Genomic DNA, 27,654 nt, shown 5'->3' on the forward strand with positions numbered 1-27,654 from the left:
CTGGGCTAATAAATGATGGTTAAAAAAAAAAAAGAAAAGGTATAGCATGCATGGGTACAGTTATGTAAGAGAAGGAAATAATCTCAGTGTTTCTCTGAGAACCTCATCCACAGAGCTGCCAGGCAATTGGGCTGCAGTATTGTTCTCAACACACCCTCCGCTTCCTTTTTTCCTTTTTGGGGCCAGGGATGGATGAATTGATGGAGCAGGAGCAGGATGCCGGCTCTGCCTCCAGCCAATGCTGCGTGGTGCCGCGGTGTTTACCCAGCTTACGCAAGGCAGAGCCGGCCCCTCTTGAGGCAGAAGGCGCTTCCCACGGCTGAAGTAAAAGCACACAGAGCAGTCACTCAGTCTGGCAGTTGCTGGGGACTTAAAGGAGTTGGTGGATTTCGGCTGATTTTTAACAAGATCGAAGGGCTGGGTTTTTTCTTCTCTACTGTGTAGGAATACTGAAAGGACGCAAATATCCTGGTAAGTGCTCTGCATGCCGTCGCTTTTCCCTTTTAGTGTGGTATTGTTTCAGTCTCTCTTCTAAAAGCCTTCTCAGCTGCGAGGTTTTCAGTGATGCGGTGGAAAGGAAATCTGMGAGTGGGAAATCTGAAATCTGCAGGCTGCCCTTCCACCTCGGAGAGGCAGAGACGTTCAAAGTGCACAGCATAATAARTGCTTTTTGATCATAAGAAGTGTCAGTCACTTCTCATTTCTAGGGTGCAGAGCAGGGTGCCTTAAAGCTGTCATTAACTAACAAAATCGTAGTGAGGGGAATTTCTCATGGAGCTGTTAAATATTTGTGTTGTCTAAACAGAAAAAAAAGCTTTAAATGTAACTCCTATTTTTGCAAGATGATATAGTATGCKATGTGAAAAAGCTTCAGTGTAATACAAACAGCTATGTAGCAGATCCTGATGAGGTAGTTCATGTACCAAAGTCAGTCAGAGGCTCATAAAAAGCRAAACTGCAATGTTCAGGCATGTAGAACAAGAAGTCATTGTGGTTTTTTGCAAGCCCAGGCTCCTCAGCCGTRTATTCAGTACAGGTGCATCAGACAGTAGATTTTCCTGGACTCAGTCATCAAAGCCTGAAAAGTTCCATTGCTTTGTGTAAAAATAAAGTGCTTCTGTTTTGGTCTCAACTCTTAGGAAGCTTTGCTTTTTGTGAATGACTCTAAGTGAAAGTTGGGACTGCTGGTTTGTTTTTTGTTTTTTTTTTTTTAAGGTAATACTCTGTTATTTGTCTGAAGCAGTGGAGAGAATGTTAAAGGTTTTTAACTGAAGAGTTCTCTGCAATAGAACTATACTTCTGTACCAGTATTGTACAAAGTTTTTTCTTTTYTGCTTGTACTTTTGCAAGGCACTCTTTGAAGGTACAAGTAGGTGTGATGAACACCTGATGTTCTCCCAGTGTGCCTCTATGCAGTATTGTTTTATGACTTTTTCATAGGGGTTACAGGTTATAAATAAACTTCATTTGATAATCCGAGTGAAAKAAAAATGAAATCAAAACTATACTTTTTGTCAGCATAACACACAGTTCRTACTAACATGCAAAGTGCAAGTGCAGCCAAAATTTCATGGAGAAAGCTGCAAATTAATCTTGTGAASTAGCTTGTGTGAGTAACTTTGACAGGTAGTTCAGGTGATGGAGCAAGGACAAGCTGTGGTGTGYGACCCTGGTTTCAGAGGGGCTGAGTCCCAAGCAGGGCTCCACGCGTTGTCACTGCTATATCCGAAAGCTGACGTGGAGGAGATGGGGGCAAGGGGGTTCAGACTGAACTGCGTGTAAATGGAGCAGGTTAACTGCTGAAGAACTTTCTCAGCTAATTAAGGATACAGATAATATTGCAGTGACAGCTTTAAAATAGACACCTTGTGCTAAAAGACAAATGTTTTTGGCTTCCCACACGCAGTCTGAATTACATCATTTATAACCCGTAGGAGGTTATCGTGGTTTCCTCAGGGGAGGATCAGCTGTTACTTTTCATAACTGAAAAGATTCTGGGCTATTTTATTTTGCAGGGGAATATTTTCAGAATTGATTTTTGTCAGTCTTTTGGAGTGGATCGTTATTGGTTACATAGATCTTCCTGGTTTCATACACTCAACCACATTCTCATGTCATCAATGGCAGTTCAGAATAAGAGAGCTGAAGTTGGCAGAGGTCTGATTGAAATCAGGYCCCCGTGCTTAGATGGATTTTTTCTGTCTTCTGAAGAGGAATGCTRTTTTTGAATACTATCATTTTTGAGTGCACACAGATTTTCATATAGGTGCCTATAATGAAGTCCTACTCTAAAATACTTCCCCTGTTCATTGAGCAAAGTTGCTTGTCCTCAAGGYGCTATTCTGGTCTTTCCTGAAATTGCTGAGAACTTCTCAGACTTGCTTCTGAGGCTGGAACGGAACTTGAAGCAGAATGCTAWATGCCAATTCAACCAAAACTGGTGTTTCTTAGACTGGAAAAAGTTAGCTGTAGCCTTGGAGCAAAACAGTAAATTTGCTCCTATATATCAAGTTAATGCCTCTTTGAGTGTCTCTACAAGACAATGGGCTTTTCTCTGTGTATTGCATGACTTGTTACCAGGATGACCAGCCTACGAATGGCAAATGTCCACAGTAAAAAGATGCTTTCACTCWGTTTATGACAATGAAAAACTCTCTATTGAGATTTTACAGATGTTCTCAAGCCGTAGTAGCAGATAAGCTGTTGCATTGGTTTTATTGTGCAGAATCAGCTGCTTGCTCATTTCAGAGCTTGGCCACATTGTCTTGTTTTTGATGCTTTCATATCATAAGACACTTGTGTGTATATAGTGGATGACTAAGCTTGTTCTGAGTTACAAAAGAAAAGGTGTACAGTATAGATTAAGGAAATAATAAGCCATACTRAAACAAAAGGCTGGACYGATACTCCACACTCCCAAGGCTTAYTCTTGGGGTGTTCTGATGATGAAAAACTTGCGTTTTTAGAAATAAGAAAATTAGTTATCCTGCTTTAAACAGGTAGTGTATGGCTACTGATCTAAAGTAATAGGCATTTAAATTGCACTAACAGCTGCCTCAATATACCTTYMCTGTGCATCTCTAGTGAAGGATGCAAGCTGTAGACAGGATCTGKCTAATCTCAAAAGTGGAGCCTAAAACCCATTGATGTTAAAATTGCAGGTGTTGTGTGTGAAGGAAACGTGAGCTTGTTTTTAACTGGGAGCTGAGAGAAGTGTGAAAACTGTGGTTGATAAATACATGTCTTTTTACCCAGTTCAGTAAAAACTATTTTAATACAAGCTTACAAAAAGGTTGATAGGACTAAGAGCTAAAGCAGAAGAACTTTACAGTGGCAGAAGTTACTTGACCTATCATGTAGAAGAAAGTGATTTCTCAACCTTTGTCTCAGCTTTCAGAAACATAGTGATGCAAGGAGATGATTCCTTGTTACTCCCACTGGTGGAGAGCAGTAACATTATTGATATTGTTTGTGAAACCTGGCAACCTGGACTTGGTAGGAGCACGTACTCAAATAAGAAGTCAGTGTGTTGGGAATTACTATGGGGTTTGGGGTTGAGTTTTTTTGGGGTGTGGGGTTTTTTTGGTTTTTTTTTGTTCGGGTTTTTTTTTTGGTTTTTTGTGTTTTTTTGTTTGWTTTTTTTTTTCCTTTTTTGCTTCTCTCTGGTTACTTATTGCCTCCTCCTTCCACACTTTCAGACATATTCATCTTGAGAAACTGGTATTCTGTACAGCTTGTTTGTGTCTCATAGTGACTTTTAACTTTGTTGTTCTGGCTGTTTAAATCTGGAAATCAAGATTTTTCCTTTGAAGTGGTRAGATGTAACCACAGAAGAGAATGTGCAGTGCTGAAATACTGTACGTGTATTCAGAGAATTTTGGTTTCTGATCTTACAGTCACAGGAAACTTGCCCAGTGGAAACTGGAGTGATAAAGAGCTTAAATGTTTGAATGGATGTTGGCAAACTTAGGTCCTACTTGTGTATTGTCAGGTATTGTCACATTGTGACAATGTGAATTGTTTGTTTGCAGTATGGGGTTTTAAATGCAAATAAAGCTGTAGACAGTAACATGTAAATCTGGAGTGATAAGGACAAAATCTTGTTTCATTGGTAATGGAATTATAATCTATGTCTAACTGTTCASAAGTGCACCCAAAGTGCATATTCCAGTCGCTTGATAAAATTGTGTGGACTTCCTAAAAYGAACTGTATTCCTAGAATAATTTCGGTTGGGAGGTTGTCTAGTTCAGCCCCTGGACTCAAAACGGGACTGGACTGCCTTAGATCAGGCTGATCTCCAAGGATGGAGATTTTCATAACCTCTGTGGATTGAGGGTTTCCCCACCCAATAATAGCTAATCGRGATTTTTAGTGTTGTAGCTTGTTTGTTGCCTCTCTTTCTGTCACTGCATACCTTGAGTCAAAAAGACTCGATTCCATTTTGTCCCTATCCCCTCTGGTTTAGCACAGAACTGCTGGGGGAAGAGCTGGATGTGAGAATTGCAAGGATAGTCAATGGAGAACTGCAAATAGCAAATGCTATAAAAACAAARCCATCAATACATAAGATGTCTTGTGCTTTATTTCTGAAAGCCAAAGAAAAATCCAAACCTTAAAATATGTAGATATGGAACATAAAGATAATATTATAAAAATAGAGGGGAGAATTCCCATTTTTTGCATCTGAATCAGCACATTTTTATTTTAATATGCTCATTGACAGAGGACTTCTTTCTATACTGTGAAAGTGGTTTTCTATGCAGTATTTTAGAAAAGGGCTAGTCTGGCACTAGCTACAGTTGCTAGCAGCCTATAATGCTGGCTCTGTGTTTAGAAAATGACGGTAATTTATTACAAAGAGACTTTTATTCTAGTATTTTTAGCTTGCAGCCGAGTGTTTAATGAATCTCTGCTTGGGCTCATTGAATTTATGTTCTCCCCTCCCCCTGCCCCATTTTAACCATTAAGATACTGCTATTCTTGCTGCAATTCCAGAAGCTGTAATTAGTCTATGAAATAGCAAACTCATTTGCAAGGTGCTGTGCCTTCCTGCAAACAAAATTTGAAGACTTGCAGAAGCAACTAGAGAGTAGTTGTGAGTGTGTCTTGTGACCAGGAAAGGCAGCTGAATAGTTCAGAGTGACTGGTAAGTTAGATCTGATAGTTCAAAACCAAACAAAATTCCATCTGTCTCTGTCTCCCATGGAAAATGATGTGTTCAGTGAAAGGGACCTCTTAAGCTCATGTACTCTGAGCGTGGTTTGTGAGGTCTTCCCAGGCAATAGTCTGSATGCAGAGACCAGTGTTTGCATGGGGCAACAGGCACTACAACGATGTGACTTTTCCTTCTCTTGGAATGGAGTCAGAAATCTGTGGCTTGTTTTCTCTGCTATGGCAGTCTTTGCCTTCTGTGACTTTAGTGAGTACTGCAAACAGGAAGGCRTGTAAGAAACCAGATTTACATTCCTCAAACAAGTTTTAAATGCTTTTCTCAGTTTAGTTGTTATCACTTTTCAGTCCTTCAAAACAGTTGCATGTGATAGTATTGAGTAAGTTATCCTTGTTGAACTTTCTGCTGGCCCCAGAGGAACCAGTGTTAAGAATGAAAAGGTTACCTGTTCACGAGTTCTTCCCATTCCAGTTTCCTGGTTTTGGTACTGGATTTTAACTGGTACCCACTGTGGTTTGGGGCTAACTGCAAATAGTTGTGCTTGCCTTTAGCCCTGCAAGTTGYTTTACTCACAAAATCCTTTCAAGTCCATAAGTACAGTACTGTGCAAAGGTAAGGGTTTTCAGGCTTCAGTCTCTTCTCTTTGGCAGAAATGAACTGAAAAAGTTTACTGAAAAAGTAAAATTTTACTGAAAAGTTTACTTCTGCCAGTTCTATGATTTTTGGAAGAACGTTGGATGAGATGGGATCTTGTAAGTGACATCTTATTCCTTAGCAGTGGTGAAGGTTCTTGGAGGAGTTTAGAACAGTCTGTTGTTCAGAGCTTGCTCCAAGGAAGCTTGTTGCACTGATGTCTGGAAATGCTGCTGCAAAAATATAGCTTCCATGTATTTTGTTCAAACAGTTGGTTCCTTAGCTGTATAATGGCACTTCAGAGCCAAGTTGTCTTTTTAATTAGCCTTTCCTAACTTTTTGAAGAAGTCTCCTGTAGTGCTCTAGGAATAAAAACTGATCAGGTTGTACTACAAGAGAAGGCCCATTATATATTTTAGTGGATCCTTCTGTTCTACTCAACAGCATTCCTTGCTGTAAGTACTCAAATCATCTTTAAAYGACCTATAAGCCTGCTCATTTCAGAAGTGGAGATGTTATCACAGRGYGGATTAGTGTCGTCTCTAGTGGGAMAACACTTGASTTTTATTTGCAGACATGAAATTTCCCTTGGACTGGTCTTCACGGCCTCATTGGAAGGATGTCATCAATCTGTGTTCTATCTGGGAACACAAATATTTTCCTTTTAGGTACAGTGGACCAGGCAGATCACACTGGATGAGAAGTAGTGTGTATGTTGGGCTGTCTATTTTTTAAGAGTGCTGAATTTTGTATSTGCTTGAGTTGAAGTAATCTGGGGGTGTTAGTAGTTGTGAAAGTGGTGTGTGTAGCTCATAAAGGTTGAGATGTATTCCAAAACAACAACAAAAAAAAAAGTTCAGACATTCAAGCTACTGTGAAAGTGGATGAGCAAGCTAGGTTATTAATGATGGTTTTAGATTGCTAATGCTCGAATCTTCCTTAAGTCTAATAAGAAGTGGATTTCCATCATGTGCAAAATAAACTTGATTGGATTYCCTCAAACGTAAAGCAAAAGAGAATGTTTTAAAGAGGAGCTGAGTGATAGATGTGGAACATCTTTCCTTATACTGAGATTTTTTATTTAACTCCTTGTTTTGCTGAGGTCTGTCCCTGGGAACTGCTGACCACTTTTATCATTTCTGCACAATTATCTGGCCACTTGTTGAGGTAACACTTTATAGTCTTCTTTAACTATTCACGTGTTACTCACATGAGAGTCTGAAGTTGGCTCAGACTGAGAGATGTATTTTTTAGTTTTCCATTAAAATTGTTCACGTGGGTGAAGAGAGGAAGAGGAGGAGCTACCCCAAGCCCSTTCTTGTACTAGAGCCTAAAGTTATTTTTAATGTTTGCCTTCCCACTTTCTCTGAGTGAAAGGATTAGCTCTTTATCTAACACTGTAATGTGGGGTTATACTATTTAAATCTTTGGTTACGGTGTCATGGTGTTTCCTAGTCCTGTGCTGTTTCCTGATAGGCACTGCTGTAGGTTTCATGGCAGTATTTCTYGTGAGCTGTTAAATGTCAAGGCAAAGGACAACTGTTGGCCAAGATGAAATTAGTTGTGTGTGAAAAAGAAAGAATTGCAGGGGAGAGACTGTTGAGGAGATCAATATTTAAGCAGAAAATAGTTTAATCATGTGGAGRAGATAAGAGACCATGAGCTCTTTTAGAAGACAATTATACAAGCAACTGTGGTGCAAGAAGATTTTAAAATAAAACAAGAAATGTTGAAGTTGATAATAAAAATACTTCATAGAAAACATGTCCTTATTTTTATATACAGATGGGTTCCTGACTGTTTTGAGAACAGTGAGATGTTTTAACCTGTTTATTAGCCTCCCTATTTGTGAGAAGCCCTCCCAAATACRTGGAATAGCATGAAGGAGCAAACTTGAGTTTTTAGAGAGCACTATGAGCTGATTGCAGATGACAGTCAACATATGTGTGCTGAATATGAAGTTGTARATTTGAGAAAACATGTTGAAGGCCAAACTTCTCTGTGCAGGAGCAAAGACTGGGAGAGGGTGCAGAGATAAGGTCAGTGAAGGATCTTTGCATCAGCCTCTGAACAAATGGGAGCAGGCTGTCAAGCACTGCCACGTCCTTTTCTCTGTTCTTACGACATAAGATGGGGGTAGATAAAATCTGCATGATGACATCTTTTCTGCTAATGACTATGGTTAAGGTAGAAGAAAGTGGAGATACAACATTGTTGTTTTGATCAAAGTTGATGACAGGATTCAAGAAGTGCTGTGTGGGTCAAAAAGTGCATTTGCACAGAAGGCAGAATTTTAACCATCAGTACTAAAAAAGATTAGCAGCTCTTCAAGTTGGTATGAAAACTTACCTGGAAGGCTGAAGGAAATGTTTTTATTTCTGTTAAAGAAAGCCTCAAACAGGCTCTCATCAGCTTTATTCTTTATCAAGAAAGTGGCCTACTGGGTAGGTTTTCTCCAGAGGAAGGTCAGAGATGAGCTGCATAGGTCAAAATTGTCTGGAAATGCTTCTAATGAGAAGCTGTGAAAAATACAATATGAACTCTTCCTTAAAGCAGAAGTCTGAAGAAAAAATGCACTTCAAGACTGTTTTMATTAGGAGTTATGTGGAATTCCCTCAGGAAATCTCCTTCAAACAGATGTTTATATCACTTCTGTCTCTAGCTAAACATGAGAGATCACATTGCACACCCTAAACTTTTATGGTAGACTCAATATCAAATTGTCATACAACTTCCTTCCATGTGCTAATCCAGAAACTTCTTGGAAAGCTCTTAATCAGACACTTCCCATGAAAACTTCTGCCTCTCTAACTAATGGACTTATCTTGCTTTGTGGGTTTTTTCCTTTAAATTTAATGCCTATCTGGTTCTACTTCTTAATAGCTGAACAAAATATAATGAAGGAAGCTATATATAATTTATTCTAAAAAATAGCATGGAGGAAAACAAATATGGATGTTTTAAGACCATAGTGGAATTTTCTAAATGCATTTTTCTGTGATCTGGTAGTTCTTCAAGGTACTTACGCCTTAAATCATGTGGTTTCATATACATGTTTTTAAAATTATTTTTCAGGCAAAATCAAAACATGGAAAACATAAAATATTTTACCTTCTATGTCAGATAGGTGTGCAAGTCTGTGTAATTGATAGATTAGATTATTTCTTCTTACACTTATTTTTTGTTTTATTTTTACAGGAAATAATGAAAAAAGTGTGCCACAACTCTTGATCAGAGACCTGACATTTGAGAAAAAGCCATTAGCTAAGCTCATGTTTTCTCCTGATCAAGAAAATCATCCATCAAAAGCACCAGTCAAATATGGTGAATTGATTGTGTTGGGGTAAGTGTTTGTATTTAAGAGTCTGAGAGTTTTCTGTGTGGTAATTCTTTGGATGTGTTTCAATATTGTGTTAATCAATTCATAGAYTTAAATGTGATTAATTGAAAATCTGTAATTAGTAACACTTTTAATTGAGAGCACTTGGTGCATAGAATGAAGGCTCTTGTGGGTCTGTGTCTCATGAGAACTAAGTAATACAGGAATGATGGACATTGTTCTTTTTCTGTGTTTTTTGATAGGTACAATGGGTCTCTCCCAAATGGAGATAGAGGAAGAAGGAAAAGTAGGTTTGCTTTATTTAAAAGGCCCAAGGCAAATGGGGTGAAACCCAGCACTGTGCATATTGCCTGTACCCCTCAGGCAGCAAAGGTAAGCTCCATTTCTCTGCTTYAGTCTGTCTGATTTCACCTAGTGCAACATAAAGAGCTGTTATCAAATAGTGTAAACAGCATAAAGTTCTGACTGTGAAAGAATGGTTTGTGTTTCTGCAAGGTTTTTTAGTGTCTGTCAGGATTAGCAAGAAACAATTCAGCAAACGAGATCTGATGCCTAGTCCTTGCCATGACCAGGAAAAAAATAGTTTGGAAATATGAATGCTCTGGGCACAAGCTAGTCATATAAAACATTTTCTATTTTGTTTTCCTTCCAAGTTCACTACAGACATCTGTTTTAGCCTTTGTGGTTTTGCACTCACTCATGCTTTAGGACTAACTTTGCTCACGTGAAGCTGACTTTTAAATGATCCTTTGCCAAAGCTCCACGTGTACTTACTGCTCCATCCAATGGGTAAGAGTTCCCCAGGGATCAGGACAGGTGGGTTTTGCAGGGCATGTTTCATAGGGCTTGTGATCAGAATTCCCATTAAGAAGCAGTAAAGGAAGGGCTTGGGCCCTGAAGTTGAATTGTATTTCATGTSAAAACTAGTATGTTACAGCTAAGGTATTACCATGAAATATTTCTGTATTGTGGCTATTCAAGTATGTGTGCAATTGTGTTCAGTAATTCATGGAGCATTTCTGCTAAAACAATGRAATTTGAGAATKCTTAGGGRTTGTTCAGAAATTGCAAGAACAAGATCAGTCCTTCAAMCAACTACGGTAGTGTCAAGTGTTCAGTTCCCAGAATACCTTGACACTTGAGGATATTGACCCTAAATTCAGGGAAATTTGATTCTGAAATCCAAAGCAWTTTTCTAACAAAAAATTCTTGTAGTAGAATTATGTTCACAGGAGATCTTTGAAGAGAACATTCATTTTTGCAAATTCTTTATGGTCTTGTAAGTGCTGTTTAACAACACTTTTAGAAGTGTTTGTTCAGTTCCTAGTAATTGCAGAATGAACATCTAGACTAACAAACAGAAACCTTCTGCAACCTTTGTTGAGTTTCTCCATTTTACCCTATTTRCCACCACTTTTTTGTCTCTGTATCTTAAACATTACTGATTTTATGATTAATTTAAATCCTGTTTTTAGAATGAAGTCCCTAAGCTTTTGTCCTCACTTTGTTGTTGGCCAAATTCACATTGAGATGGACATGAAGGTGTTACATTCAGTTTTACTTTGCATTCGGTTGTTTTGTCTTTTTGTGTTCAGGCCAGCATTGCTTTAACACAAAACATGATGAATAATATGCCCTGGTTATGTGTGTTCAGTTGCAGCATGTGGTGAAGAGACCAGTTTGGTCTGTTGCTGAATCAATCCTGCAGCATTTTTTTTAATGGCCAGGACTGGGTTTTGTGAAGTTCAGCTACAGATGTGTTATTAACAACCATCTACTTTAATGTATTAATTAGCACAAGAGCCTGGTTATATATCTGTATACATATATATAGAGAGAGAGAGAGAGAGAGTCTGTTTTGCTGCTGTATACTGTAGAATTATTGTGCACTGGTTCAATAATATTTGGCATTTTTCCCTAGGCAATAAGTAATAAGGACCAACACAGCATATCTTACACATTGTCTCGGGCCCAGACAGTAGTAGTTGAATATACACATGACAGCAACACAGATATGTTCCAGGTATGTGAAGTGAATGTGTAAGTGTATTCTTACTTTTGGTAGTTTCAAACAAAGTATCCTCTCAGCAGGCTTTTCCCTCAGACCCAAAAGTTTGTGTGTGTCAGCTTTTGCACTCACTGTTCAGAGCAATTTAATTCTGTCCATTCCCAAGTCCATCCTGTGAACGGGCTATGTGTCTGTGCATCACTTTTAGACTTGGGCAAAGGTGAAAGTTGGGGGTTTTTGTGACTARTGCCCAAGATTATGGTTTTGCCTTTGATTGCTGGTCTGCAGTCACATAACCTGTCTGCTGGTCCCTCCTTGCAAARTGAAGAATAAAGGACACCGTTCTCTTTAAGCACTTGGAACTTTGCTTCTGGCATTTACAAAGGGATTTGGGATCAGCCAGTTGGAGACGGGGTAGAAGAAATACAGTGTGGAAACACAGGAAAGCTTTTGGCACAACTAATATGAAAAATACTCTGAACTTCTTTAAACAAACCCAGCAATGTCTAAAGCACTGGGAGATGTGAAGAGAGGAGCCTCAGTGCTGATGCTGGCAGTTCTCAACAACTTTGCTGCAGTTCCTGTGTGTATGAGAGGGGACCACAAACACATTTGCAGCTGTGGCGTGCCCTCATATCTTATAATTGTTTCCTGTTTTTCTCAAAAGGAAGGGTTTTGTTTTGGGTTTTTTTTTTATAAATGTGTGCTTTGTTCTCTCTGATTCCCAGACTGTGATCTTGCGTAGATTTCTTTTTCTCTGGTTGTTGCCATTAGTTTATGGCAAGGAGTTTTGCTGTCACAGCATTTAGCTGTGACGCCACTGCAGGATCTAAGGAGGTGGGAGGTGTTGGAAAGTGGTGGAGGAAGCTGCTTTGCAACTGCAAATACTTAGAGCAAAAGGACTGTAATGAAATCACTGCAGCACAAGCTATTGTTTGTGTGAGTGTTCTCTCTTCAGGCATGCTTTGGCATGTGTGCTGCTCTGAAATCGCCCCTGGCAGTCCCCGTGTGCTCACGGGTTATCCTGCCTGAGAAGCAATAGAAAAATACATTCTGACAAAGCAGTTTTAGCCTCATGAAAGCTCTGCAGCCTTCACCAGAAAACATCCCAAGCTTTGGGGTCTCTTGCTCAGCAGTTARTTAGTCTTAATGTAACCATCTGTTTTCAAAGAGCCTGAGAGCTCTGGAAGTGAGTGAGTAGTAGTGTGTAAGGAGGGTTTAAACACAGCTATTGGATGTTTAGAAAGGGTTATTACTTTTCTTCTTACTTTGTAAGGAAAAGGACAAGATGAGTTGACTGGAAAAGCAGTAATACCCATGCAGTTCTGCCAAACTCAGTACAGTTGTGTCAGACTGCAAAACTCAGTGGTTCCCTGCAGCCAGAMAAGGAGGCACAGCTACCAGGAAAATGTGATTGTAGTCAGATGTTACATTCTTGTGTTCTGAGTGTGTAAATAYAGCCCCTTTCCACCACAACCACCTTGTACCTGGTCTTTCACAAAAGGTTTACTCCCTCTCAGTGCCCACAAGAGCTGAAGAGACAGCTCACATAATCTGATTTTCATGCATCTATACCTTGACTTAGTCTGGCACYGTTCAGAATGTTCTGGGCATGCAAAGTGACTGAATGTCACTTTTCTTCCCTCTAACTGCTGTTCCCTGGCTGTTTTGGTGCTGCTGCAGCTGGTCTGCCTGACCTGAGTGTAACCTCTCTGATGAAAAGGCCTTGAATGAGAAATCATCTCAGAATTGACTTAATTACATCATTTTATTTCTTCTTCCTTCATTTGGCTGTACCCAGCTTTCAGAATAACTTTGATCATTTGAAGGCAGAATAATTCATCAATTCAGATGAGGCTTTAGAAACCTAAATTGATAGATTGGTGGACAGGAATGCTTTCAACTGTAATGTCATGATTTTTACCATTGCTTTTAAGTGCTTTGAATTTGAATATTCGTAGACTCAAAGACAAACTTCTGACCAGTTTTTTTCTTAATCCCTTTCCAGATTGGTCGGTCAACAGAGAGTCCTATAGACTTTGTGGTAACAGATACAGTTCCTGGGAGTCAGAGTAATTCAGATACACAGTCAGTGCAGAGCACTATATCAAGGTTTGCCTGCAGAATCATATGTGAACGTAACCCTCCCTTTACAGCAAGAATATATGCTGCAGGATTTGACTCCTCAAAAAACATCTTCCTTGGGGTAAGGCAGTTTTTTTGGTTTTTTTTTCCTCTAAAAATTTGGTGCAGGCTTATTTTTTAAACTAATTCATAGCTCCACTTCAGCCATATTAAAAGTTCTCATGATGTAATTTCATTTAGGAGAAAGCTGCAAAGTGGAAGACATCAGATGGGCAAATGGATGGACTAACAACAAATGGAGTTCTTGTTATGCATCCTCGTAATGGATTCACAGAAGACTCCAAGCCAGGGGTGTGGAGAGAGATTTCTGTGTGTGGGAATGTGTTCAGCCTCCGTGAAACCAGATCAGCTCAGCAGAGGGGAAAAATGGTGAGAGGARTGAACAGTGTTTAAAATGGTGCAGCCATAAGGGGTATAGTTTGGGCATAGAGCTGGAACCTTCTGGAATTCAGTTAGTAGTTGCCACCTCTGCAATTAGTTACAGTGCCTTTTATGTGCCTGTCTGTGTGCACAAAGGTGTCTTGCTCAACCTGAATAACTGATTGGGTTTATCTACAAACAAGTTCTTTATTGCACGTCTAGGCTACRCTCCTAAATTGAGTTCCCAGTCTACTCAGTACTTCTGCAAACTGTGCTAGCCCTGTGCACATYCTACAAGTATTTTCCTGATTCTCCCTTGTGAGTTTATGTTTTTAAGGTTTTGTTTGCCACTTTTCCTCTTTTATAGAATAATGAAGAAAAGTTATAAAATCTTTGGATATTCATTTCCATGTTGTCATTCTGAGTTCCTTTCCTTCCCCTTTCCTTGTTTCCAAAGCATTGGTGACACTTCCAGGAGATAATTGTTTTTGTGTGACTTGGGGTATTTCAGCAAAAAGAAATGCTACATTGAACACTAAGTGGCATATTTAGCTAGGAGTGCTAACGGGAGGAGGGGAAAGCCCTGTGTAAAGGTGTTTGTTAAGGAAATAAGATGGAGGACTAAACCAGGCTTGTGCTAGTCCTCCTTATGCATTTTAAGTGACACAGTTGGGAGTGCTATAGGGATGGAGCAGAAAGAAGTTGTTAAGATTGGAGAGGAGCTTTCCTTACTTAATGTKGTCTATTTTAATGCACATATTAATCTCTTAAATCTTTGGGGTGGTTTTTTTTTTCAAAAAAAAAAAAGAGGGCAGAGAGAAGCTGATACTGAACTCTCTATGGGTGTCTTGCATGGGCAGTTAGAAGCTGCTTGAAACTTTGACAGATCTTCCAGGCAGATTTGTAGTACAGAAGTGCACACTGTTACTCTCTAGAGACCCTTAAGGTGACAGCTCTTTGTGTCTGCATCCATCCCAAGGTCGAGAACGAGACGAACCAGCTGCAGGACGGCTCCCTGATCGACCTGTGCGGGGCGACGCTGCTGTGGCGCACGGCCGAGGGGCTCTCGCGCACGCCGACCGTCAAGCACCTGGAGGCGCTGAGGCAGGAGATCAACGCGGCCAGGCCCCAGTGCCCCGTGGGCTTCAACACCCTGGCGTTCCCCAGCATGAAGAGAAAAGATGTTGTAGACGAAAAGCAGCCCTGGGTGTACCTGAACTGCGGCCACGTGCACGGCTACCACAATTGGGGGAACAAAGAGGAGAGGGACGGCAAGGACCGCGAGTGCCCCATGTGCCGCTCCGTCGGCCCCTACGTGCCTCTGTGGCTCGGCTGTGAGGCGGGCTTTTATGTGGATGCCGGACCTCCGACCCACGCGTTCAGCCCGTGTGGACACGTGTGCTCAGAAAAGACAACTGCATATTGGTCCCAAATTCCTCTTCCTCACGGTACTCACACTTTTCACGCAGCCTGTCCCTTCTGTGCGCATCAGCTGGCTGGTGAGCAGGGTTACATCAGGCTCATTTTCCAAGGGCCTCTCGACTAACACAGGTGTTCTCGAGGACTGCGGTAAACTGATAAGCTAAGCGATTCTCATTTTTAAACCAACTGTTTTTCGTATTCTCTGGGCTTTGCTGGTTTGCATTAAGATGAAGAATTTTTTGCTTTTTTGTTACAACAGCTAAATCCCTCTTTTTTGAGAAAAGTCTGGAAATCGAAGAAATTGGGGGAGAAAGGGGAGACCTGCTTTTTTTTAGTTAATAACTGCTTCTGAAGAAGTGAAGGAAKTGTTGTAGAGTGAACTTCGATGCCTTCAGTTTAATGGTTTTAAATCACAYGCCCACAGTGTTTGAAAGATGTTTCATTCTTTTTGTATATGGAGGGTAAATAGTTCAAAGAACATTAGTTTACAGCTTTGATGCAAACATTGTAAAATATAACATGTATATTAACTCTTTTCTATTTATCTTTATTATTGAAAATATTTAGAGTGCTTAGAGAGTAGCATGGTCATAGTGTGTTACATCCAGCAATTGGATGTGTAGAGTAGTTCTGGATGGAGAAGRACGTGGGATGGAAATGGTAGAAAAATCTTAATCTAAAATACTGAGTTCTTAGAATAGTTAAAATGCTTTTTAAACAAAGCTAATGCAAATTATGATGGCATAAAGTTGTGATTTAATTGTGTTGAAAGGTAGCTAAGAAGGACTTCTTAAAATGTCTTTTTGGTAGGACTGTACTCAAGATCTGGTTATGAGGAGAATATTTACCAGACTCTTCGAATATGCAACTTAGTCTAGATTAAGGATTTTTTTCTCCCTTCACGCTAACACTTCTCTTTATTTAGCATTAGTGACATTTGTGAGGGTTTTTCCAATGTTAAACATGAACAGACCTGAAAGATGAGTCTTGTTCTGTTCCTTGCTGTTTGGGGGGTGGGTGAGGGAGGAGGTGGATGCACCTGGGCACGTGTGTGGGGAGCAGTCTGTGACTTGGCYGCAGTCCCAGCTTGAGAGGGGTTTGTCAGGGGCATGCTCAGCCCACCACCTGCTGACTGTGGGGGGSYCTCAGGCYTGGCTTTRCCCCTCTGCCASGTGCTCATCTGGGCCACACAGGGARSAGAGCTGGAGCCTGGCACCCAGGGGATGTGTGCCAGTGTCCCTGCATCCCTGGGCAGCTGGGCACAGCTGGCAGTCTGTTGGGACAGCTGGGGCTGGGCTGGGTTCAGACTTTGGGCGTGGGATGCRGTGCTGGGCTCTGGTTGCTGGTCTCTCTCTGCTCTCGCCTTCCTCCCCCTTCTTTCCCTCTGTATCCACCAGAAAAGACCAGGGCATTACATGCAGCTCTGCTCCCAACCCGCTGTGCTTCATGGCAAACACACAACCTGACCTTTTTCGGCCAGCTTCATACWTTTTTTTTTTTYCAAAATATGTACTGTATAATTGACAGCAACAAATTTCTGTACTTTATAGCAAAGCTTTCATTTTTCTTTTGAAGCTGTTCTAAAATTTTCTTTGTTTAAAGAGACCTGTGTTGCTTAGATGTCATGAATTACTTTGACTGTCAATTATTTCTCCATTTTTAAAATGAAATTATATATATTGTTTGGTTCACTCAGGAAATGCATGTGTCAGGAAACCTGTACTATAAGTTCAGTTAGCTGTCATGTACAAGTAACTGCTGTTACTCCCTTTCAATAGAAATATAACTGATTTTGACATTTTCCAGATTATATGCATTAAGTAATGAAACTTATGCAGCAAGAAATCCCTGTATTGTAGTTGTTCTAATCATCTTATTCAAACTATAGTATACTGTAGTTTTAATTTTTATTTGCAAATTAATTTATTTAAACTACGTGAGTAAACACTTTTCAAAAATAGAAATTTTGGGATTGTCTGTGGCTTTGTTTCCAAGAGATGGGAAAGGTGGCTGGGGATGGACCTTCTGTCACCTCAGGTGCCTCTCTGTTCTGCACATGTGGCTTAAGAGCACAGAGAAACAGCTGTGAAGRCTTTGCACATTTTCCCTGGTCATGGCTTTGAATGGCTCCTTTCAGATGTGTACTCTTAATGTGTTTTACATTTGACAGTGTTAAAGGTGGGATTGTTGTTTAAAAGACACAGTTGTTAAATGATGTCTTCCCTGAGTAAGTTACAAATACTGAAATGTAAGCAAAAACTGAACTAAATGTCTGGGTTCTTTTAAAATGACAAGAATGCTTGATTCCRTCTTCCACAAAATCTAATTGGCATTTCTCTGGTCCTGATCTTGTTGACTACAGGAACATGAAAAGCCAGAAAAGGATATGATGAAAGCTACAGAGTGGTATGAGTAACACAGAGTTCAGCTGTGAGCACAGATAGTGCAGGGGGATTGCAGGAGGAAAATGGAAAGTGTTGGAGGCCCAGCTGGAGGCTGGTGTGGAGCCAGGGGTGCAGTTGGGTACATGCACATCTGACTGGAGAGGGGAAGAAGAGGGTGATGCCCAACATGCAGCCCTCCGTAGGACTCTACCCCATTTAAGATGATACATTATGCTTACATTGTACTTCTCTACCCCAATGCTCACCTCCTAACCCCCAAAGAAAAGGCATCCCAGACAAAGGTRTCTGAGCAGAGCTGACTGTGTCTCTGGCAAGTGTTAGGCTAAGTTYACTCTTCAGCCTGCCTCACGCTCTGCCTGTTTTGTATACTTCCTGTGACTCAAGCTGGGCTTGTTAATCCCATTTTTAAAAGGGCAGAACTTGGGCATTCAGATGCTTGAGACAGGAAGATCCCATGTCAAAAGCAGCAGAGCAACGGGTGAGTAGTTTGAGGAGCAAGTTCCATCACCAGCAGCAGCTCTGCCTGTGGTTCCCTGTTTGAGTTCCCCCAGGTTTCTGTTCTTTGATAAATGATTGCAGTAGTCCCCTGTAAATGGTAAAATAAATACCAGATTATAATGATTATAATGAGTTCAGCTGACTGAAGCTCTCTGAACTTTAAGGCCAGTCCTTTTGAACAAATTTTGGGGCTGCAAGAGGTGGCACTGTGCTGGCTTTKAGAGAGTCACAGCTCCACTTGTGACAGCCCAGAACAGCCCCTTGCAGGTGCAAAGACCAGCCCCAGGTGAGATCTGTGGCCTTCACCTGCTTTTAAAGCTTTGCTTGACTGGCAAGAAGCATTGGTGATTCAAGCAGCCCCCTCCAGGGCCAGGAGTGTTCCCTGGGATACCACTGCGGGTATGAGGAAATGAAAAGGCAGTGCATGTGAAAATTACATTAAGTGTAGGTACTTTTCTAGCCTTAAAGTTCAGTGAAGGTCTGCAGAAGTGAGCAGCCAGTGTTCTGGYTTGTGTGTGGCTGCTCTGTTCTGTGCAGTGCTATGTATAAAGCAGGTGATTTAATAAACTAATTTGCCTTTCAGCTGCAGGAAATTGCATGGATTTAACACTGGTGGAAGGCAGCAGCTKGCTAATAAAGCCCTTTTGGTTTTGGGTTGKTTTTTTTTCCCCAAAGCAGAAGTGGGGCAGTGCAAGGTGCTGGCTGGCAGCAGGGCAGGAGCATTGACAGGGAGATTGCWGGGGCTTTCCCTGGGGACAGCAGAATGCTCTGGTTCCTTTGCTGACCCGGCCACCAGGTTGGAGCAGTCCCACAAGTGCCTGATGTGGCCCTGAGCTGCGTGGTGCWGGCTGGGGTGAGGCCTTCCAGTCCCAGCCGTGCTGGGATTGTTGCACTGCAGGAGTGAGCCTGGTCCCTTGGAAGGTTTAACATGAAATCACCCCAGAAGACTCCTGTGTTTGAAGGTGCTCTGCAAATCCCATAATGATCCTGTCATGGCATGCTTCATCTTCTGAAGTGACACTTTCTAGGCTCAGTTCTAAAAATACATTTCCAGTTTTGCARTATAAATCTACCCTGATAACTACTTGCATGCTGTCCTTCAGCCTGGATTAGGCCTGGTTGCTGTTGAATTAGACGAGATTTCGTGGTCCTCAACTTGGCTCATCCCTTTCTGTAAAAACACTGGCAGAGCTCGTCTATTTTTAATTGTAGCACTTGGCTTTAACATAAGGGCTGTGATCATCCTAGAAATGCAGTTTCTAAGGCTTTTTTGTGACTGTAGCAGATTATTTGTACCCATGCTGTTGTGCATCCTGTAACGATGATGATGTGGGAAAGCATCTCCGCAGGAGCTGTGATGGTTCCTGTGATTGGGTCAGGGACTCCTTGGCAAGTGTGGCCTCTGCAGGATCAGCTGCAGTTCTGCCCCTTTCCAGGTGCTGCTTCCAGGGCAGCAGCARGAGCTCAGGTCCCTGTTTTCTCCCGGAGAACAGTTCTACGTCAGTGTACTGTTGGGAGGCAGTATCCCATGGTAACGTGGCTGGTGACACGAGCCGAGCCGGGGAAACACCAACGGGTGCTGCTGCAGCAGGAGCAGCCAGCTCCTTCWGCTCTGCTGGTTCTTGGTCTGGTCTGCTCCCATCTCTTGCCTGAGAGCCAAAAGGGGGAAGGGTTAAAGAGCAGAAAAAGTAGGCTTTCAGTCCCTCAAGCCTCAGGTGCCTGTGTGAGAGCAGCCATGCCAAACCCAGCCCTGGGGAGCTGCAGCAGGGCTCGTGGCCTGAGGCTGGGATCAGTGCAGCCTTAGGGAARGGCTTTAGCTGTAAATCCTGGTGCCTGAATATGTCCCTGCCTTGTACCCCCCTGAGCTGCTGCTGCTGCCCATCCTCCTCCTGCCTTCCAGCCCTGGCAACACAGCCCATTCTGCAGCCACAGCGAGCAGTGCCTGCAGAAAGGGTCCTGTTTGCCTGCCCGGTGGGGGAGCAGGTTAGGCATYGCCTGGAGCTGCATTCCCCGAGGCAAAGCTCCAGGGAGGATGAGTAACCAGAGGCAAAGTGCCAGTTCTGGCAGGCAGGAGCTCCCTGCCCACTCCCTGCTGCTCTCGGCTTYGCTGCTGTTGTGCCCAGCTCTCTGTCCTTGTCCTACTGCCCCTCTTGCMGGASGGGATGGGAACCAGCACCAAYGTCACCCTGGTTGCTGGCTGTGCTGTTTGCCTGGCTCTGCTGGCCAGGATGTGTTTGTGGCAGCAGCAAAGGCACCAGCAACTCCTGAGTTCTGTCAGCCCCACTGGGGGCCCATCTCTCCRGTGTGGGGGGCTGAGATACCTCACAGGAGTGACCTCAAGATCAACAAATGACAAATGACCTCAAGATCAACTCATGAAGGACTTCCCTGCTGCAGAAGAAACTCCTCTGTCATTTGGCAAGACCTGCAATATTGTAATGTTTTTATTTTGAATACTTTTGCTGATTTAGTGTCACTAAACAGCTCTGAGGCGGGAGTAAATGATTAATCTGTGCTGACTTCCTTTCTCTACCTTGTCTGTGTAGTACCAGTTGTGTGCTGAGATYACTACTGGAGATCTGCTGCCTTCCAGAAAAACAATGAGGGTTCTTTGGATTTTGCACTCATACCAGGATGGTCTGTTTACCCCTTTTGTAGTGTGAAACGTCTCCTGAAAAGGCTTCCCCTCTGCAGCCCTGGCACATGCACACTGGACTCCTGAGGATTCCCCATGGGCACTGCATGGAGCATGAGGACAGGATGGTTCACATTGTCAGTTAGATTTAAGTGCAGTTCAATATAGTTAAATCAGTGGGAAAAGCTTCTTTATGGGTATTTTCTTTWCTATTCACTCCCAAGATGAACTGTCTGCTTATTTATAATAATTGTCTTGACCCTTACATTTGGTTTTGCTTCAACACCCCCCAAAAAAAAAAAGAAATCAAATTAACTTTTCTCTGCAAATGTTTTATCTGAAAATTTATCAGTTGTGTTTGCTGTGATTATGTCTTTCCTTGAGTGATTCTATTAAAATATGTGACTTTTAATGCATTGAACCATGTTGACTGGGCCCAGGCTGTGCAAAATTGGATTTTTTTTGGTCATGTAGTTTTCAGTCCAGATAGGATTTCCTTTCAGTCTGTCCTGAAAAATGCTGGAAAAYGACCTGGTCAAGGATGAGGGAAGAGCAAGGCTTTCCTGGGCTCTTGGGAGACAGCTCAYGAAGGTTGAGTCTTGTGTTAAGCTTGTCTCTGGGCTGAAGGAATCCATTTCTTTCCCTGGATCATGCTCAAATCCCAAGCACCTCCCACTTCCCAGCTCTCTGTAAAATACCTTTTTAATATAACCACCTTACAAATGGGATCTACCCGTGTCATTCCCTTTGCTTTGCTGCAGTTTAGGAGCTGGACGAACACAAAGCCTTTAGTGCTTCCCTATCGACATCTCTCCAAAATAATATTTTTAGCTGATCCCAGAAGATTTGAAACAAAACAAATGCATGCAGCAATATTCTAAACTTGCCTGGATGCAAAGCTAAAAACTGCAGCTTGCTGTCATGTGCTGGATGAAAGGAATTGAGTCAACTCATCCTTTCCAAAAATCCCATGCTTTTTTTTTTTTTTCTCTGTCGTGTGGGAGGAGGAGAGAATTAGTTATTCAGTGGAATGAGGACAATTAAAAGCAAATGCAGCTTCCAGCGATGCCATCATCTGTTCAGTTTGCCCTGAGCAACACRGAGGCAGCCTGGCTTTTTAATTGGCCCTTTCCCCTCTCTAGCCTGTGCTTCCCATTGGCACAGGGGCTGGTAAMTTCCAAAATCCCCATAGGACTGCGATGCAGGTGTGCCCATTTTAGTTTTGCCTGGACAATTGCCTGATAGGGGGCTGGAAGGCTCCAAACTGCTGTGCAGTGAGAGATCACAGTCCCTCCTGCCCAGTTTGCCTTTCCTGCAGTGTGGCTCCCCAATGGGGACATGTCCATGGGTCCCACCCCAGGATGAAGCTATGGTGTCACCTTTCACTGCTGCTGGAGGATAACTGTTCCCTGGATGTGTCACAGGATGACAGCAGATGGTCACAGTGGCCACCTGGACACAGCTGGGCCCAGGCTCTCTGCACAGCAAAGCTCATTTTAGTTTGCTTCACTTCTGAAGGGGAGCTAAAGCWATCAGCAGGCCTTTAAATACTACATAACTACCCAGGGCATGATGTTTAATGCTTTTTCACTAATTCACATTAAAAGTGGATCCAGAGCAGCTTTTCTGAGGAGGCAGGATCAGCAGTACCAAAGACCAACCTCAGCTCCACCATCGCTCCGGGGGTTTTCAGTGTTACTCAGCGTTTTTTGCCAGCGTCRCTCGTTATCGCTTGGAAATCTCACTCCACCTGTTCTGGAGCAGGAGCAGCACAAGGTGTGTTCAAGCACCTTTGGGCAATGATGAATCATGTTATGGCAAACTYCTTGGCAGCTTCTGGCTGCTGCCTGCCAGGGAGCTTCGTCACCAGAGCAGGCTGAGAGCATCTGGAAAAGTGGGGCTTGCCTGGAGACCCTGCCAGCCCTAAAGCAAAAAAAAAAACCCAAACACCAAGCCATCCCCTCTGTCTCTACACCAATATTGCCAAAGGCACATTATTTATACAGTGGAGTGTTTTTCATACTGTCGAGGCCTGGGATTAGTGTTCCTCACAACAGCATAAATATATTTATAGCCCATGTGTGTCTGCATTTTGTTATACTTTTAACTTTRTAGGCTAATGGTTAATAAAGCCAGACTCTATTTATGCTTCTGCAGCAAAAAAAAAATATGTTGAATGGTATCACGCAAGAGGCTTAGGATGTGCTGGCTCCAAACAATCTTTCAGACTGTAATTTAGGGGCTCATKCACAGAATAATAAAGAAGAATAAAAGTGGTATGTCAGAGGTTGGCTTCCCCAGGGCACAGCAAAGAGAAGAGCAGCTATGGGAGTCCTCAGGATGGGGGATATTTAACTCACCTTTGCTCTCAATACTCATAAAAATCAGTGTTTCTAGAATTCCCTGCTATTTAAAAGGAAAAAAATAAACAAACAACAATAAGAGTTCCCAGGTTCCATCAAATAATTTTTTGCAAGTTTTAGATGCAAGTTTCCTTGCATTAGCTGAATAAAAAATATATTGTTCATCATGTAACCACAGATCCATGGAAGGTCTTCTCCTCCATTTGTCTGCCCTATGGCATGGTCAGTTCTACCCAAAAGCTTCTTGCAGGTGTTCAACATGCTTAGTCTTTCCAAATCTGCAGTAATGGAGTCTGCACCACATCTCCAGGCAGCCTGGTCCATGGTTCAGCTGTAGAACTCATAAACTCAAATCTACTATAAAACTGTAGAACTCATAAACCTGTATCTACAAAAGTAAACTGAAGAGCAAGTTGGGACCAAATATCTACCTAATTGGGGYTTGCTTTCTTAGAGAAAAAGGAAAAACTCAGAGCAAAAACTTTTATATTCCAGGCAGTTCTGAAGAGTTTGGAAATAAAGCAAAAAAGCAGCTTCCTGCAAAAGGTATTGATCGGCACCTTCCCCTGTGTGACACTGAGTGAACTTATCCAACAAATAGACCTGGAAGAGAAAAAGGGAGGAAAGGTGCCTTCTRAGCCCTAAACCTCTGATATTCATTTTATTAAAATTTAATGAGGAGCTATTAATAATGAATACAGCCAGGAAGACAGGAGAAAGGCAGTGGAATGGCCTCAAGATTCCTCGTTAGCCGGATTTGTCTACAGAGCTGGGAAAGAAGAGGGCAGMTTTCAAAGGATGAGAAGGCTCCTATGAGGGACAGCTGGAAGCAGCAGTTTGCAGCAGGCTCTGTGGGCTGCAGAGATTGGGGGAGGAGTATTTTAAGTGGTTTTTCATTAAAARCTGAACTGGGGCTGAGATGCACACATGTCTTGTGAGGAAAAGATGCTCCTGAATTCCAAGACCTTGAGTATAGCGTAGGGAATTGGGGTCATTTCCTCACTGATGGTGATTTCCTRTGTGAAATCAACTCTGCCTCTCTGTGTCTCCCGTCCCACGTGGTATTATCTGCACAGAAATCCACTCTTCCACCTCTTCAGCCACATTTTGGGAGCTGATGTTTSTGTGACAGTGGTTGATGAGACACACAGAGCTGGGGATGTGATGGATGTTACACCTTGAGCACAAACATTTCCCCTTCATGTTCACCTCACAGCAATGCTGTCTAGACTGTTTCCTTTGGTGGCTGCACATCCATGACTCCCCTTTCCCAGTTGCCAGGCCAGCTTATCAAAGAGAGAAWTGGAGCTGATTAGACACGGCCTGTTCTTGTAAGCCCCTAGCAGTTGCTTCAAGGCTTAAGTGGGTCTTTAAGATTAATTAGTGGTGTATTTGGATGTCCCCCTAAATACTGTTAATGGGTTCTCTTGTCCGGAGGGACCTCTCCTGTTCCCTGGAGTTTATAGTGTCGTTCATTTGACAGCCATTTGATTCATTTCTTGGAGGCTCCAGAGTAAATTCTGTTTGGCCCTGCTGACTGTGGATTCCTCTCAACTCTCTCAACTGTTGTTGAAGCTCTTCTCTTCCTCATCTGGCCTGTATTTCCTGTCTCTGGTTCTTACYATGAAGCGTGTTAATAAGCATCTGGATGACATTAACATGTTTTGTGAGAACAGAAGCAGGATAAAAAGTAGAAATTGAAAGCAGAGCCTGTGTAGAAGTAAATCTGTGTTCTTTTGTGTTTCCATCAGGAGCAAYGTCCCAGAAGAAGACATATTTGCATCTCTTGTTCTTGTGAAATAGACCCCTAGGCCTGACTAATACCAGTCAGGTAGGTATAAAAACACAACTTGGATGAGGGAGTTGCTATGTGAAAATAATATTTCCAAGGATCCAGAAGATAYTAGAAATATCTTGGCTGTGGTCATTTCAAAAACTCTTGTGCCAGTGAGCATTCCTCTTCTGGAACAAAAAGGGGCAGGACAGAAGACTGCTSATCACTTTTCTCCTTACTTTTCAGGGCTGGTGAATCCACAGAGCATATCAAGAGTCTCTTTTGAAAAGTCACCAGCAGATGAAGTAATTTGAGGCCTCACCCACACCACAGTTTATTCAGCCAGCTGCGTAGGTCTCTTAACAGAGGTGCTTTTTCATACAGCATGTCAAGCACTGAGAAATGTCACTTTGATTTTGACATACTCCCCACCAAGTATGATGTGTTTTCTGTTACGCGTTGTTGTCAAGGTGAAGAAATGAATTAGCGTGGATTTTTAATTGCTTTGATGCTGAACTCTGATATAAGCTGGAAGGGAAACATCATCCTAGATGAATAAAGAKGTGGTGCAAGAGCTGATCACCCTCTGATGAGGAGCTAAGCCRTGCAAATGCAAGAAGGTGATTTCAGTGTTGTTTCCATCTCTAGCTGCTTTGAATYGGTTGCTGGGTTCCTACAGAGGAGGAACCCTGGCCACTAGCAGACACCAGGGGACAAGAGAAGACACGATTGTCTGAAATCCAGCTACTCCTCGTTTCTGGAAGTCTGGGGAAAGGCTGCCATCTGCTGTAATGGAGAGTGGTTGCTGGAAATACATTTGACCTAAATCAAATCCCAGAGTGGCCTTGAAGCTGGGATGAGCTCAGGGCAGGAGTAAAACAAGCAAAGACAAATTGTGCACTTCAAGACCACCTGTGATGCTTTTCACACAGATCCCTCTCCTAATAATGGCTGTTACCTGGCATTCCCTTAGAGGAAAAAAGTCTTCTCTTTGGTCCCACCTGCTTTAATCCCTGGGATTTCCAGTCAAGGTCAAAGACAGGACTGAGGCACCATTCAGAAAGCTGCTGGCTGGGGCAGCCTGCAGTGAGTGCACTGCTTCCTMAGCTTCATCTAGGCACCCACAACATTCCACGGCCTCTCTGTGGTAGTATTTGAAAATGCAGAAAGGTTGTGTGGTTTTTCTCTCAGCAGTAGGTGTGTGATACCTGCACCAGCAACCAGTGAACTTGGCAGTACTCTCAACCCACAGGTCTTGCAACCTAGAGCAGAGCAAAGTCTAAAAACATCTATAACTCAGGGCCTTTATCTCTAACCTTTAAAATAAAACCTGTACTGAACCCTGTGGTATCTAGAATCAAATTCTTCTAAGTCACTAAGATCCCRGCCCTGCTCCCTCAGTAGACATCACCATCTTGGTCTGCTTTTTCTGCACTTTTTTTCCTTTTTTTTTTTTTTTCAACCATCACTTTCTTTGAAACTGTACATTTTGACTCACAAGTAATCTCAGAATCAAGAGCTTTTTGCTTGCCTGAGGTGCTGCTTGGACCAGACTGTTTCCCATTACACTTTCCCAAAAGCATCCCACTAGAATCCTTCCTTTTGTAATGTTGGGGTGGCCGTGGCTGGATTCAAAGGGAGCGCTGCACATAACAAAGCTAGCCTGGAAAGCTGGCATAAAGAAAGCCAGAGCCCCTGATGACTCAGGTATTAATGTACTCCATCAGAATAAACTGCTGATAAAATGGGCTCACTCCAGACACAGAGGAAAGAGCTTTTAATTTTACACAGCTTCTTTACTGRAGACTGAGAGAACCAAGAACAATTGTGTGAAATGCAGCCACATCTGTGGCATATCTAAGGTGCTGAGGCACGACCTGGAGCCAGGAGCAGCTCTGCTACCCTTGCAGACATGGAGGAATACAGGCCAGAGCATTTTGGAGCAGCAGGATAGACYTGGCATCCCAGTTTTATGGCTTGTCCTGAYGTTATGACAGTGTTTTGATGGAGTSCATTAAGAAACTGTCCTAGAAAGAGCCATGTCAGGTGTTGTCCCTTGAGATAGGCCATGTCTTCTCTACATAGGTCTGATCCTGAGTTCCAATAGTTAGCATTTGGTTGATAAGATAAAAATAATCTTCAAAATTGTCATCTGTGTTAATTTTGAGAGCCAGCAATGTTGCTCTATAAAACTGCCATTCCGTTCTGCATGTTCCTAAGCTCTTGTCTTGAAAGGTTTCTCGTGGCACTGAGCACCACRCTCCACTTAAACAAGGCCTGGAAATATCTTCCCTGCTACTGGCATGAAATATTCAGTCTTAATATCCCTTCACATCACTTAAGACAAGARGAGCAGAAACTCTCCATCTGCCTTCTCTGCAGTGTTCATTATTTTACATATTTCTTTTATATCCCTTGCTCCCTCCGAGGAGAGCTTTTCCTCGAAGTTTGGTTGTTCCTATCATTGTTTAATGCTGCTCTTTTAGAGACAAGATTACCCGCTACACTCAGGGTTCCTGGGGGACCTGCCCCTCTAATTACATTTAATCACTATTTTCCCTCACATTCCCTATGGATTGCACTACCTTCTTGGTTTTTTTACAAGCTGAGCAAGGGTTTTCTGTGGAAAACTGAAAGCTAGTGGTACCAGGATCCTGTAAGCAAGGACCTTCTAAAACACTATAACATCCCAAGAAGGGAACCCAGATATTCCTGGAGATGACCCAGGTTTTATAATACTCGGCTGCTAGTTCTGCTACTGAGCAGTRATACGTATTTCCTTATTTTTTTATTGTCTCTTGTATCTGGGAAAACATCGACCTACTTTGTTATTTCTACTGTTTATTTTCTAMAGCACAAAACTCACTGTTTCCCATTTCTTTTCCAGGAAGACTCCACAG

The 27,654-nt window shown here is 42.3% G+C and overlaps 1 protein-coding gene across 1 annotated transcript; it reads left to right on the forward strand.

Moving 5' to 3' along the window:
* The first annotated feature begins 410 nt into the window (after window positions 1-410).
* On the forward strand, window positions 411-16,232 carry PELI1 (pellino E3 ubiquitin protein ligase 1). The gene is made up of 7 exons (XM_057380579.1): window positions 411-471; window positions 9,003-9,147; window positions 9,387-9,516; window positions 11,066-11,167; window positions 13,161-13,358; window positions 13,478-13,666; window positions 14,637-16,232. Exons 2-7 carry the CDS (start codon window positions 9,077-9,079, stop codon window positions 15,201-15,203), a joined length of 1,257 nt encoding a protein of 418 aa, XP_057236562.1. The 5' UTR covers window positions 411-471; window positions 9,003-9,076; the 3' UTR covers window positions 15,204-16,232.
* The last annotated feature ends 11,422 nt before the right edge of the window (window positions 16,233-27,654 follow it).

This window comes from Malurus melanocephalus, unplaced genomic scaffold (genome assembly GCF_030028575.1).
Source record: "Malurus melanocephalus ecotype Western Australia unplaced genomic scaffold, MMel_1.1 scaffold_462, whole genome shotgun sequence".
In the NCBI taxonomy this organism is placed as follows: Eukaryota; Metazoa; Chordata; class Aves; order Passeriformes; family Maluridae; genus Malurus; species Malurus melanocephalus.